Source organism: Pseudophryne corroboree, chromosome 4 (assembly GCF_028390025.1).
Source record: "Pseudophryne corroboree isolate aPseCor3 chromosome 4, aPseCor3.hap2, whole genome shotgun sequence".
Lineage (NCBI taxonomy): Eukaryota > Metazoa > Chordata > Amphibia > Anura > Myobatrachidae > Pseudophryne > Pseudophryne corroboree.
In genome coordinates, this window is record NC_086447.1 from 93,548,736 (window position 1) to 93,564,231 (window position 15,496).

Below are 15,496 nucleotides of genomic sequence, written 5' to 3' on the forward strand. Positions count from 1 at the left end.
CCGCGCCGCCGTCCCCCTCGCAGAGCCGGAAGATAGAAGCCGGGTGAGTATGAGAAGAAAAGAAGACTTCAGAGGCGGCAGAAGACTTCATGATCTTCACTGAGGTAACGCACAGCACTGCAGCTGTGCGCCATTGCTCCCACACACCTCACATACTCCGGTAAGGGTGCAGGGCGCAGGGGGGGGGGGCGCCCTGGGCAGCAATATAAACCTCTTATTTGGCAAAAGGAGCATATATACAGCTGGACACTGTATATATGCATGAGCCCCCGCCAATTTTACACTTTTAGCGGGACAGAAGCCCGCTGTCTCGGGGGCGGGGCTTCTCCCTCAGCACTCACCAGCGCCATGTTTTTCTCCACAGCACCGCTGAGAGGAAGCTCCCCGGACTCTCCCCTGCTTATACCACGGTAGAAGAGAGGGTTTTAAAGAAGAGGGGGGGCACATAATTCGGCGCAGACTGGGTAAACATTAAATTGCTGTGTTTTTTCCTGGGTCATATAGCGCTGGGGTGTGTGCTGGCATACTCTCTCTCTGTCTCTCCAAAGAGCCTTGTGGGGGAATTATCTTCAGATGAGCATTCCCTGAGTGTGTGGTGTGTCGGTACGTGTGTGTCGACATGTCTGAGGTAAAAGGCTCTCCTAAGGAGGAGATGGAGCAAATGTGTGTGTGTGAGTGGTGTCTCCGTTGACAACGCCGACACCTGATTGGATATGTGAAATAAAGTGCCGAGGTAAATTTATTGCACAAAAGATTAGAGAACAGACAGTGAATCTACACAGATCTGTCCCTATGTCGTAGCTCACAATGCTCACTATCCAAAATAATAGACACTGATATCGACACGGAGTCTGACTCCAGTGTCGACTACGATAATGCAAAGTTACAGCCAAAACTGGCAGAAAAGTATTCAATATATGATTATTGTAATAAAAGATGTTTTGCATATCACTGATGACTCATCTGTCCCTGACACGAGGGTACACATGTTTAAGGGGAAGAAAGCGGAGGTAAATTTCCCTCCTCTCATGAAGAAAAAGAGCGGGAATCTCCAGACAAGAAGCTGCAGCTTCCCAAAAAGAATTCTCAGGGAGTATCCTTTCCCTACTAGGGCCAGGATACGATGGGAATCTCCCCCTAGGGTGGACAAAGCTTTGTCACGTTTACCCAAAAGGTAGTGCTGACTTAACAGCTATCCTCAGGGATCCTGCAGATAGCTTGCAGTAAAAGTACTTTGAAGTCCATTTACACACATTCTGGTACACTACTCAGACCGGCGATTGTGTCGGCATGGGTTTATAGCGCTGTAGCAGCGTGGACAGATACCTTATCAGCGGAGACTGAAACCCTAGATAAGGATACCATGTTATTGACCCTAGTATATGTATATGTGTAAATATATATATATATATATATATATATATATATATATATATATATATATATATATATAAAACATGCCCAAAGAGACATTAGTCTACTGGGTTCTAGAGTCAACGCTATGTCGATTTCTGCTAGAAGTGTCCTGTGGAACATGCAATGGACAGGTGATGCCGACTAAAAGAGGCATATGGAAGGTTTACCTTACAAGGCTGAGGAATTGTGTGGAGAAGGGCTCTCGGACCTGGTCTCCACAGCTATAGCTGGTAATTCTGATCTTTTGCCTTATATTCCCTCACAGCCTAAGAAAGCACGACATTCTCAAATGCAGTCCTTTCGGTTGCAGAATAACAAGAAAGTACGAGGAGCGTCCTTTCTTACCAGAGGTAAGTGTACAGGGCGCAGCTAGTTCCCAGGAACAGAAGTCCTCCCCGGCCTCTACTACATCCAACGCATGACGCTGGAGCTCCGCTAAGGGAGTCCGCCCCAGTGGGAGCACGTCTTCGACTCTTCAACCACATTTGAGTTCACTCACAGGTGGTTCCCGGGGCAATAAAAAATTGTTTCTCAGGGTTACAAGCAGGAATTCGAAAGGTGCCTCCTCGCCGGTTTTTCCTTATCGGACCTACCGGCTTCTCCCCCAGAACTGCAGATAATATTAAATACAATTCACACATTGTATCTCCAACAGGTGGTGCTCAAGGTTCCCCTCCTGCAACAAGGAAGGCGATATGAGTCAACCTTGGCTGTAGTCCCAAAACCGTACGGTTCGGTCAGACCTATTTTTAAAATTAAAATCTCTGAACCTATACGGGAAAAGGTTCAAATTTAAAGTGGAATCGCCCATAGCGATCATCGCCAGCCTGGAAGGGGGGGATTTGATGGTGTATCTAAACATAAAGGCTGCATACCTTCATGTTCCCATTTATCCACCCCATCAGGCGTACCTGACAATTGCGGTACAGGATTGTCATTACCAATTTCAGGGTAATTGGCGGAAATAATGGTGCTCCTACGCAAGCAAGGAGTCACAGTTGTCCCATACTTGGATGATCTCCTAATAAGGGCGAGATCAAAAGAGCAGTTGTTGAACAGCGTGTCACTTTCGCTGAAGGTGTCACAGCAACACGGCTGGATTCTCAATTTCCCGAGGTCACAGTTGGTTCCTATAACTCGTCTGCCCTTCTTGGGTATGATTCTGGATACAGACCAGAATTGGGTTTACCTTCAGATAGAGAAGGCCCAGGAACTCATGACTCTAGTCAGGGACCTATTGAAACCAAGACAGGTGTCAGTGCATCACTGCACTCGAGTCCTGGGAAAAACATTCCCTTCAGCAGGTTCCATGCGAGGACTTTCCAATGGGACCTACTGGACAAGTGGTCCGGGTCACGTCTACAGATTCATCAGTTGATCACCCTATCCCCCAGGGCCAGGGTATCTCTCCTGTGGTGGCTGCAGAGTGCTCACCTTCTAGAGGGCCGCAGATTCGGCATTCAGGACTAGATCCTGGTGACCACGGACGCTAGCCTCCGAGGCTGGGGAGCAGTCACACAGGGAAGAAATTTCCAAGGTCTTTAGTCAAGTCAAGAGACTTGTCTTCACATCAGCATATTGGAACTAAGGGCCATATACAACGCCCTACGTCAAGCGGAGACCTTTCTTCGTGACCAACCGGTTCTGATCCAGTCAGACAACGTCACCGCAGTAGCTCATGTAAACCGCCAAGGCGGCACAAGGAGCAGAGTGGCGATGGCGAAAGCCACCTGAATTCTTCGTTGGCCGGAGAATCATGTAAGAGCACTGTCAACAGTGTTCATTCCGGAAGTGAACAACTGGGAAGCAGACTTCCTCACCAGACATACGTCCTGGAGAGTGGAGACTTCATCAGGAAGTCTTCGAACAGATTGCAGTTCGGTGGGGACTGCCACAGATAGACAGGATGGCGTCCCGCCTCAACAAAAAGCTGCAGAGTTATTGCGCCTGGTCAAGAGACCCTCAGGCAGTAGTGGTAGACGCCCTAGTGACACCGTGGGTGTTCCAGTTAGTCTATGTATTTCCTCCACTTCCTCTCATACCCAAGGGTTGAGAATAATAAGAAAAAGGAGGAGTGAGAACAATCCTCATTGTTCCAGATTGGCCACGAAGGATCTGGTATCCGGATCTGCAGGAAATGCTTACAGAAAATCCGTGGCCTCTTCCTCTAAGGCAGGACCTTTTGCAACAGGGCCTATGTCTGTTCCAAGACTTACCGCGGCTGCGTTTGACGGCATGGCGGTTGAACGCCGGATCCTAGCGGAAAAAGGCATTCCGGATGAGGTCATTCCTACGCTGATAAAGGCTAGGAAGGACGTGACATCTTAACATTATCACTGTATATGGCGGAAATATGTTTCTTGGTGTGAGGCCAGGAATGCTCCTACGGAAGAATTCCATCTGGGCCGTTTCCTTCACTTCCTACAAACGAGTGAATTTGGGCCTAAAACTTAGGCTCCATTAAGGTTCAGATTTCGGCCCTATCCATTTTCTTTCAAAAAGAGTTGGCTTCTCTACCAGAAGTTCAGACGTTTGTATAAGGAGTGCTGCGTATTCAGCCTCATTTTGTGCCTCCGGTGGCACCTTGGGATCTTAACGTGGTGTTAAGTTTCCTAAAGTCAAACTGGTTTGAACCACTAAAAACGGCGGAGTTAAAATATCTCACGTTGAAGGTGGTCATGTTATTAGCCTTGGCTTCGGCTAGACGTGTGTCAGAATTAGCGGCTTTGTCACATAAAAGCCCCTATCTGGTTTTCCATATGGATAGAGCAGAATTGCGGACCCGTTCGCAATTTCTGCCGAAAGTGGTATAATTTTTTCATATGAACCAACCTATTGTGGTGCCTGTGGCTACACGTGACTTGGAGGATTCTGAGTTACTTGATGTGGTCAGGGCTTTGAAAATTTCTCGTGGCCAGAACGGCTAGAGTCAGGAAAACGGAAGCACTGTTTGTCCTGTATGCATTCAACAAGATTGGTGCCCATGCTTCAAAGCAAACTATTGCTCGCTGGATCTGTAACACGATTCAGCAGACTCATTCTGCGGCTGGATTGCCGCTGCCAAAATCAGTTAAGGCCCATTCCACGAGGAAGGTGGGCTCTTCCTGGGCGGCTGCCCGAGTGGTCTCGGCACTACAGCTGTGTCGAGCTGCTATTTGGTCGGGTTCAAACACGTTTGCAAAGTTCTACAAGTTTGATACCCTGGCTGAGGAGGACCTCATGTTTGCTCAATCGGTGCTGCAGAGTCATCCGCACTCTCCCGCCCGTTTGGGAGCTTTGGTATAATCCCCATGGTCCTTACGGAGTCCCCAGCATCCACTAGGACGTTATAGAAAATAAGATTTTACTTACCGGTAAATCTATTTCTCGTAGTCCGTAGAGGATGCTGGGCGCCCGTCCCAAGTGCGGACTCTCTGCAATACATGTATATAGTTATTGCCTCAATAAGGGTTACGTTATAGTTGCATCGGTCTTGCACTGATGTATGTTGTTTTCATACTGTTAACTGGGTAGTATATCACAAGTTATACGGTGTTATTGGTGTGGGCTGGTATGAATCTTGCCCTTGGATTAACAAAATCCTTTCCTTGTACTGTCCATCTCTTCCGGGCACAGTTTCTCTAACTGAGGTCTGGAGGAGGGGCATAGAGGGAGGAGCCAGTGCACACCAGTATCCAAATTCTTTCTTAAAGTGCCCATGTCTTCTGCGGAGCCAGTCTATCCCCATGGTCCTTACGGAGTCCCCAGCATCTTCTACGGACTACGAGAAATAGATTTACCGGTAAGTAAAATCTTATTTTTTTTTGGTGGTGTTTTCTTCGTAAAGTGACCGGGAACCCCAATTAGTGCACCGTGTGGCTCGCTTCGCTCACCATGCATCGGGCACAGTGCCTCGCTCCGATACTGCTGCGCTCAGCACAGGTTACTGTTACCAGTCGGGTTCCGGTATGAATGGTCGACCATGTTATGGTCGACAGTCAGTCATTCGGTCGACTGCTATTGGTCGACATTGGCATGGTCGACGTGGACAAATGGTCGACACATGAAAATGGTCGACACATGAAAAGGTCGACATGAGCTTTTTTTGTGTGCTTTTTTTGGCTTTGTTTTCTGTGACCGGAACCCCAATTACTGCACTGCGTCCCCTCGCTCCACTACCGCTGTGCTCGGCACAGATTACCGTTCCCAGTCGTAGTCCACGTGGATCGTAAAGTATGGATAAGTTCCACAAAAGGAAAAAAATATGAAAACTCATGTCGATCTTTCCATGTGTCGACCTTTCGTGTGTCGACCATGTCAGTGTTGACCATCCAAACTGATACCCCCAATCGTAGTCCACGCGGATCGTAAAGTATGAAAAAGTTAAAAAAAAAAAGGTTTTTTTTTTAAAAACTCATGTCGACCTTTTTGCATGTCATTCTATTTCTAGTGTTGACATTTTCACTGTCGACCCAGAATCCGGATACCCCTGAGGTACAGGTATCTTCATTGGTACAGTGCAGAGATCTGGAAAGCAGCAATGAGTGTGCACAGAATGTAATCCTGCCAGCCCCAGCTCTGTACATGTAGTGTCTACCATCCAATGCACCGAGTGACCTCTCCCAGACCCCTTCACCCACAGAATGAGCGGACAGCGGCAGTCCTGTCATTGTCTTCCTGTAGGGAGAGTGGGTCATTAGGAAGCAGCATTCTCTGTGCACAGCAGGGCCCGTGCTCCTCTGTCTGCCCGGCTGCATTATTAACAAGACCCTGTTTGTGTGTTGTGTTTGCAGATGGCCCGGAGCTAACGAGACATGCTGCGGAACACCATGCCTCACTTTCCCACGGCCCTGAATGGTGAGCAAATCTTTACCCACATTTCTCTGTTATCTGTCTCATGTCCCAAATTATGTATGTAACGGCGTGCTACAGTGTTATGTTATTCCTGCTTCAGTTGGGTATAGTTATAGAGCAGGGCTGGCCAAACCAGTCCTCGAGATCTACCAACAGTTCACATTTTCCAGACCACCTAGCTAGTGCACAGGTGTAGTCATTAATTAAGATGTGCTGCATTCATTCCTAACTGACAATTCTACAGGTCTCCAGGAGGCCTGGAAAACATTAACTGTTGGTAGATCTCAAGGACCGGTTTGGCCAGCCCTGTTATAGAGTGTCAATGATTCACAAACACACGGATGTCTATTTGTCACAAACCTAAAAACTTCTAATTATGTAGACTTGCTTAGCTAGACATTTACCTCTGTATGTATGTACTAATCCTGTGCTGCGCAGATATACCGTTATGACTATTGGAATTTAAAGGAGAGCGCTAGAAAGAATATTGCTCTCAGACCACCATGCTTGATTGGACAACTCCTGCTTGCTTCATCCAATCAGCTGCATCAATAGCTGTTATCTTATTTCCCCCCTTTCTTTGGAGTTTTCTGTTTATTTCCTAATACATGTTCAGTCTCCGATATCCAAAATGCTTGGGACCAGAAGTATTTTGGATATGGGATTTTTCCGTATTTTGGAATAATTGCATAACATAATGAAATATTATGGCGATGGGACCTAAGTCTAAGCACAGAATGAATTTATGTTTCATATACACCTTATACACACAGCCTGAAGGTCATTTTAGCCAATATTTTTAATAACTTTGTGTATTAAACAAAGTTTGTGTACATTGAGCCATCAGAAAACAAAGATTTCACTATCTCACTCTCGCTCAATAAATTCCGTATTTCACAATATTTGGATATGGGATACTCAACCTGTATGAATCTGTCATCTGCAGTAATAGTAAAACAGTTATTTATTATTAGAACGTAGGTTTAACTTAATTGATTTTCTTTCCAGTCTACTTTTGTGTAAAGGTGACCATAGCTAAGGTAACCTGGCAATGTACCATTAATGTCTCCTAGCTCTTATTTGACAATGCTGCCAGTAGGGAGGGCGCTATCCTGAAGGAAGGAAATACGATACGTTAAAAGTTAACTTAATGAAAAGTAATGACTGTTTCTTATATAATTAGCATTTAGGTTCTCTTTTTAAGTCTTTATTTTAAAAAAAATTTCCAGTGATAATTGTGTGTTCTTGCTTAAATGAAGTTCCTTGTAGGTGCCAGAGTTGATGCCAGCTTTCCATCTATTCCCCGTGCTGCTGGTCACTGCGGCCCACATTTAGTATTAGGCATAATATGCTGTGTTACTACGGATGGAATACAGGCGCACAACTAAAAATGCATGTGTGATTTGCATAGGCACACCCACATAGCAATCATGCGAAACACTGGCTAAGGAAAAAGCAATTCCCTGTAAATATCTTGTCACTCCTATCCTGTAAGGAATTGCCCAGACAAAGTATGGAGAATTACATATGTGTTTCGGGACTGTGATGTAGATAAATGCTAATTCACATTTACACTGTATACAGCTACCAAACTACTGTATAAGGAATGTATACGTTCCTTGTTATGCTTTAGATGAAGCCATCCTGCATGACCATTGGTTTTGCTGACAATATAATTCTACCTACTTGCTGTTGATGATATTTTCATGCCTGGCTTCATGGCTCAGCCACTTAATGCCTGTGTGTTGGCTTTGTGCCCGTGTTGGTTTATTTAGAGAGATTTGCAGTATGTGTTTGTATCAGACACAGAGCACTTTTCTGGCAGGAGGACGTGACAGTGAGCTAAAGGGGCAGAGTCCTGATATCTGTATTCTGTGCAATTCATTTGTTCAGTGGAATGAAATGCAGTTCCCACTGAGACTGTAAATTCATTAAGTTCTACGTGAAGTATTACTTGATGTGCTGTTGACAGCTTCTCCTTTGTTACATACGGAGAAGGGCATTATAGTTCTTGGTGAATGTAGTGATTGGTCTCTGTGCTATACAGATTAGGGATGTATGACTGCTGTTTAATCCTAAATCTAGTATCCCAGTGTTGCTCTATGCAGCAGTTCTATTCTATGTAAAATACTTTCATATTGTACTAAACTTTCTACCAAGTACGGCACAAGATGTTTTAGAGGTCTGCAGTACAGTGAACACTGTAAGGCCTGGGGTATTGGTGAGGCAGGACATGCTGTAATATCTGGTATACAGGAGAGGCAGAACACTGTAAGGCCCGGGGTACAGGTGAGGCAGGACATGCTGTAATATCTGGTATACAGGAGAGGCAGAACACTGTAAGGCCCGGGGTGCAGGACATGCTGTAATATCTGGTATACAGGTGAGGCAGGACACTGTAAGGCCCGGGGTACAGGTGAGGCAGGACATGCTGTAATATCTGGTATACAGGTGAGGCAGGACACTAAGGCCCGGGGTACAGGTGAGGCAGGACATGCTGTAATATCTGGTATACAGGAGAGGCAGAACACTGTAAGGCCCGGGGTACAGGTGAGGCAGGACATGCTGAAATATCTGGTATACAGGAGAAGCAGGACACTGTAAGGCCCGGGGTACAGGTGAGGCAGGACATGCTGTAATATCTGGTGTACAGGAGAGGCATGACACTGTAAGGCCCGGGGTACAGGTGAGGCAGGACATGCTGTAATATCTGGTATACAGGAGAAGCAGGACACTGTAAGGCCCGGGGTACAGGTGAGGCAGGACATGCTGTAATATCTGGTGTACAGGAGAGGCAGGACACTGTAAGGCCTGGGGTACAGGTGAGGCAGGACATGCTGAAATATCTGGTATACAGGAGAAGCAGGACACTGTAAGGCCTGGGGTACAGGTGAGGCAGGACATGCTGTAATATCTGGTGTACAGGAGAGGCAGGACACTGTAAGGCCCGGGGTACAGGTGAGGCAGGACATGCTGTAATATCTGGTGTACAGGAGAGGCAGGACACTGTAAGGCCCGGGGTACAGGTGAGGCAGGACATGCTGAAATATCTGGTATACAGGAGAAGCAGGACACTGTAAGGCCCGGGGTACAGGTGAGGCAGGACATGCTGTAATATCTGGTGTACAGGAGAGGCAGGACACTGTAAGGCCCGGGGTACAGGTGAGGCAGGACATGCTGTAATATCTGGTATACAGGAGATGCAGGACACTGTAAGGCCTGGGGTACAGGTGAGGCAGGACATGCTGTAATATCTGGTGTACAGGAGAGGCAGGACACTGTAAGGCCCGGGGTACAGGTGAGGCAGGACATGCTGTAATATCTGGTATACAGGAGAGGCAGGACACTGTAAGGCCCGGGGTACAGGTGAGGCAGGACATGCTGTAATATCTGGTATACAGGAGAGGCAGAACACTGTAAGGCCTGGGGTACAGGTGAGGCAGGACATGCTGTAATATCTGGTATACAGGAGAAGCAGGACACTGTAAGGCCCGGGGTACAGGTGAGGCAGGACATGCTGTAATATCTGGTATACAGGTGAGGCAGGACACTGTAAGGCCTGGTTTACAGGTGAGGCAGGACATGCTGTAATATCTGGTATACGGGTGAGGCAGGACACTGTAAGGCCCGGGGTACAGGTGAGGCAGGACATGCTGTAATATCTGGTATACAGGAGAGGCAGGACACTGTAAGGCCTGGGGTACAGGTGAGGCAGGACATGCTGTAATATCTGGTGTACAGGAGAGGCAGGACACTGTAAGGCCTGGTTTACAGGTGAGGCAGGACATGCTGTAATATCTGGTATACATGAGAGGCAGGACACTGTAAGGCCTGGGGTACAGGTGAGGCAGCACATGCTGTAGTATCTGGTATACAGGAGAGGCAGGACACTGTAAGGCCTGGTTTACAGGTGAGGCAGGACATGCTGTAATATCTGGTATACAGGTGAGGCAGCACATGCTGTAATATCTGGTATACAGGAGAAGCAGGACACTGTAAGGCCTGGGGTACAGGTGAGGCAGGACATGCTGTAATATCTGGTATACAGGAGAGGCAGGACACTGTAAGGCACGGGGTACAGGTGAGGCAGCACATGCTGTAATATCTGGTATACAGGAGAAGCAGGACACTGTAAGGCCTGGGGTACAGGTGAGGCAGGACATGCTGTAATATCTGGTATACAGGAGAGGCAGGACACTGTAAGGCCTGGGGGTACAGGTGAGGCAGGACATGCTGTAATATCTGGTATACAGGAGAAGCAGGACACTGTAAGGCCCGGGGTACAGGTGAGGCAGGACATGCTGTAATATCTGGTATACGGGTGAGGCAGGACACTGTAAGGCCCGGGGTACAGGTGAGGCAGGACATGCTGTAATATCTGGTGTACAGGAGAGGCAGGACACTAAGGCCCGGGGTACAGGTGAGGCAGGACATGCTGTAATATCTGGTATACAGGAGAGGCAGGACACTGTAAGGCCTGGGGTACAGGTGAGGCAGGACATGCTGTAATATCTGGTGCACAGGAGAGGCAGGACACTGTAAGGCCTGGGGTACAGGTGAGGCAGGACATGCTGTAATATCTGGTATACAGGAGAGGCAGGACACTGTAAGGCCCGGGGTACAGGTGAGGCAGGACATGCTGTAATATCTGGTGTACAGGAGAGGCAGGACACTGTAAGGCCCGGGGTACAGGTGAGGCAGGACATGCTGTAATATCTGGTATACAGGAGAGGCAGGACACTGTAAGGCCTGGGGTACAGGTGAGGCAGGACATGCTGTAATATCTGGTGCACAGGAGAGGCAGGACACTGTAAGGCCTGGGGTACAGGTGAGGCAGGACATGCTGTAATATCTGGTATACAGGAGAGGCAGGACACTAAGGCCCGGGCTACAGGTCAGGCAGGACATGCTGTAATATCTGGTGTACAGGAGAGGCAGGACACTGTAAGACCCGGGGTACAGGTGAGGCAGGACATGCTGTAATATCTGGTGTACAGGAGAGGCAGGACACTGTAAGACCCGGGGTACAGGTGAGGCAGGACATGCTGTAATATCTGGTATACAGGAGAGGCAGGACACTGTAAGGCCTGGGGTACAGGTGAGGCAGGACATGCTGTAATATCTGGTATACAGGAGAGGCAGGACACTGTAAGGCCCGGGCTACAGGTGAGGCAGGACATGCTGTAATATCTGGTGTACAGGAGAGGCAGGACACTGTAAGGCCTGGAGTACAGGTGAGGTAGGACATGCTGTAATATCTGGTATACAGGAGAAGCAGGACACTGTAAGGCCCGGGGTACAGGTGAGGCAGGACATGCTGTAATATCTGGTATACAGGAGAAGCAGGACACTGTAAGGCCCGGGGTACAGGTGAGGCAGCACATGCTGTAATATCTGGTATACAGGAGAAGCAGGACACTGTAAGGCCTGGGGTACAGGTGAGGCAGGACATGCTGTAATATCTGGTATACAGGAGAGGCAGGACACTGTAAGGCCTGGGGTACAGGTGAGGCAGGACATGCTGTAATATCTGGTATACAGGAGAAGCAGGACACTGTAAGGCCCGGGGTACAGGTGAGGCAGGACATGCTGTAATATCTGGTATACGGGTGAGGCAGGACACTGTAAGGCCCGGGGTGCAGGACATGCTGTAATATCTGGTATACAGGTGAGGCAGGACACTGTAAGGCCCGGGGTACAGGTGAGGCTGGACATGCTGTAATATCTGGTATACAGGTGAGGCAGGACACTAAGGCCCGGGGTACAGGTGAGGCAGGACATGCTGTAATATCTGGTATACAGGAGAGGCAGAACACTGTAAGGCCCGGGGTACAGGTGAGGCAGGACATGCTGAAATATCTGGTATACAGGAGAAGCAGGACACTGTAAGGCCCGGGGTACAGGTGAGGCAGGACATGCTGTAATATCTGGTGTACAGGAGAGGCATGACACTGTAAGGCCCGGGGTACAGGTGAGGCAGGACATGCTGTAATATCTGGTGTACAGGAGAGGCAGGACACTGTAAGGCCCGGGGTACAGGTGAGGCAGGACATGCTGTAATATCTGGTGTACAGGAGAGGCAGGACACTGTAAGGCCCGGGGTACAGGTGAGGCAGGACATGCTGAAATATCTGGTATACAGGAGAAGCAGGACACTGTAAGGCCCGGGGTACAGGTGAGGCAGGACATGCTGTAATATCTGGTGTACAGGAGAGGCAGGACACTGTAAGGCCCGGGGTACAGGTGAGGCAGGACATGCTGTAATATCTGGTATACAGGAGATGCAGGACACTGTAAGGCCTGGGGTACAGGTGAGGCAGGACATGCTGTAATATCTGGTGTACAGGAGAGGCAGGACACTGTAAGGCCCGGGGTACAGGTGAGGCAGGACATGCTGTAATATCTGGTATACAGGAGAGGCAGGACACTGTAAGGCCCGGGGTACAGGTGAGGCAGGACATGCTGTAATATCTGGTATACAGGAGAGGCAGAACACTGTAAGGCCTGGGGTACAGGTGAGGCAGGACATGCTGTAATATCTGGTATACAGGAGAAGCAGGACACTGTAAGGCCCGGGGTACAGGTGAGGCAGGACATGCTGTAATATCTGGTATACAGGTGAGGCAGGACACTGTAAGGCCTGGTTTACAGGTGAGGCAGGACATGCTGTAATATCTGGTATACGGGTGAGGCAGGACACTGTAAGGCCCGGGGTACAGGTGAGGCAGGACATGCTGTAATATCTGGTATACAGGAGAGGCAGGACACTGTAAGGCCTGGGGTACAGGTGAGGCAGGACATGCTGTAATATCTGGTGTACAGGAGAGGCAGGACACTGTAAGGCCTGGTTTACAGGTGAGGCAGGACATGCTGTAATATCTGGTATACATGAGAGGCAGGACACTGTAAGGCCTGGGGTACAGGTGAGGCAGCACATGCTGTAATATCTGGTATACAGGAGAGGCAGGACACTGTAAGGCCTGGTTTACAGGTGAGGCAGGACATGCTGTAATATCTGGTATACAGGTGAGGCAGCACATGCTGTAATATCTGGTATACAGGAGAAGCAGGACACTGTAAGGCCTGGGGTACAGGTGAGGCAGGACATGCTGTAATATCTGGTATACAGGAGAGGCAGGACACTGTAAGGCACGGGGTACAGGTGAGGCAGCACATGCTGTAATATCTGGTATACAGGAGAAGCAGGACACTGTAAGGCCTGGGGTACAGGTGAGGCAGGACATGCTGTAATATCTGGTATACAGGAGAGGCAGGACACTGTAAGGCCTGGGGTACAGGTGAGGCAGGACATGCTGTAATATCTGGTATACAGGAGAAGCAGGACACTGTAAGGCCCGGGGTACAGGTGAGGCAGGACATGCTGTAATATCTGGTATACGGGTGAGGCAGGACACTGTAAGGCCCGGGGTACAGGTGAGGCAGGACATGCTGTAATATCTGGTGTACAGGAGAGGCAGGACACTAAGGCCCGGGGTACAGGTGAGGCAGGACATGCTGTAATATCTGGTATACAGGAGAGGCAGGACACTAAGGCCCGGGGTACAGGTGAGGCAGGACATGCTGTAATATCTGGTGTACAGGAGAGGCAGGACACTGTAAGGCCCGGGGTACAGGTGAGGCAGGACATGCTGTAATATCTGGTATACAGGAGAGGCAGGACACTGTAAGGCCTGGGGTACAGGTGAGGCAGGACATGCTGTAATATCTGGTGCACAGGAGAGGCAGGACACTGTAAGGCCTGGGGTACAGGTGAGGCAGGACATGCTGTAATATCTGGTATACAGGAGAGGCAGGACACTAAGGCCCGGGCTACAGGTCAGGCAGGACATGCTGTAATATCTGGTGTACAGGAGAGGCAGGACACTGTAAGACCCGGGGTACAGGTGAGGCAGGACATGCTGTAATATCTGGTGTACAGGAGAGGCAGGACACTGTAAGACCCGGGGTACAGGTGAGGCAGGACATGCTGTAATATCTGGTATACAGGAGAGGCAGGACACTGTAAGGCCTGGGGTACAGGTGAGGCAGGACATGCTGTAATATCTGGTATACAGGAGAGGCAGGACACTGTAAGGCCCGGGCTACAGGTGAGGCAGGACATGCTGTAATATCTGGTGTACAGGAGAGGCAGGACACTGTAAGGCCTGGAGTACAGGTGAGGTAGGACATGCTGTAATATCTGGTATACAGGAGAAGCAGGACACTGTAAGGCCCGGGGTACAGGTGAGGCAGGACATGCTGTAATATCTGGTATACAGGTGAAGCAGGACACTGTAAGGCCCGGGGTACAGGTGAGGCAGCACATGCTGTAATATCTGGTATACAGGAGAAGCAGGACACTGTAAGGCCTGGGGTACAGGTGAGGCAGGACATGCTGTAATATCTGGTATACAGGAGAGGCAGGACACTGTAAGGCCTGGGGTACAGGTGAGGCAGGACATGCTGTAATATCTGGTATACAGGAGAAGCAGGACACTGTAAGGCCCGGGGTACAGGTGAGGCAGGACATGCTGTAATATCTGGTATACGGGTGAGGCAGGACACTGTAAGGCCCGGGGTACAGGTGAGGCAGGACATGCTGTAATATCTGGTGTACAGGAGAGGCAGGACACTGTAAGGCCCGGGGTACAGGTGAGGCAGGACATGCTGTAATATCTGGTATACAGGAGAGGCAGGACACTGTAAGGCCTGGGGTACAGGTGAGGCAGGACATGCTGTAATATCTGGTGCACAGGAGAGGCAGGACACTGTAAGGCCTGGGGTACAGGTGAGGCAGGACATGCTGTAATATCTGGTAGGCAGGACACTGTAAGGCCCCGGGGTACAGGTGAGGCAGGACATGCTGTAATATCTGGTGCACAGGAGAGGCAGGACACTGTAAGGCCTGGGGTACAGGTGAGGCAGGACATGCTGTAATATCTGGTATACAGGAGAGGCAGGACACTGTAAGGCCCCGGGGTACAGGTGAGGCAGGACATGCTGTAATATCTGGTGCACAGGAGAGGCAGGACACTGTAAGGCCTGGGGTACAGGTGAGGCAGGACATGCTGTAATATCTGGTATACAGGAGAGGCAGGACACTAAGGCCCGGGCTACAGGTGAGGCAGGACATGCTGTAATATCTGGTGTACAGGAGAGGCAGGACACTGTAAGACCCGGGGTACAGGTGAGGCAGGACATGCTGTAATATCTGGTGTACAGGAGAGGCAGGACACTGTAAGGCCTG

The 15,496-nt window shown here is 49.3% G+C and overlaps 1 protein-coding gene across 8 annotated transcripts in view; it reads left to right on the forward strand.

The window, feature by feature from the left end:
• Positions 1 to 15,496, forward strand: part of ITSN2 (intersectin 2) — a 398,370-nt gene that overhangs the window by 86,768 nt on the left and 296,106 nt on the right. For 6 of the 8 annotated variants that reach the window (XM_063915271.1, XM_063915270.1, XM_063915272.1 and 3 more), the window contains exon 2: positions 6,189 to 6,252. The exons of the other annotated variants lie outside the window; for them this stretch is intronic. In XM_063915271.1, coding sequence (XP_063771341.1) covers positions 6,210 to 6,252 — 43 coding nt within the window. In that variant the 5' untranslated portion in view covers positions 6,189 to 6,209. The remainder of the gene's footprint in view (positions 1 to 6,188; positions 6,253 to 15,496) is intronic. 8 annotated transcript variants of the gene reach the window in all.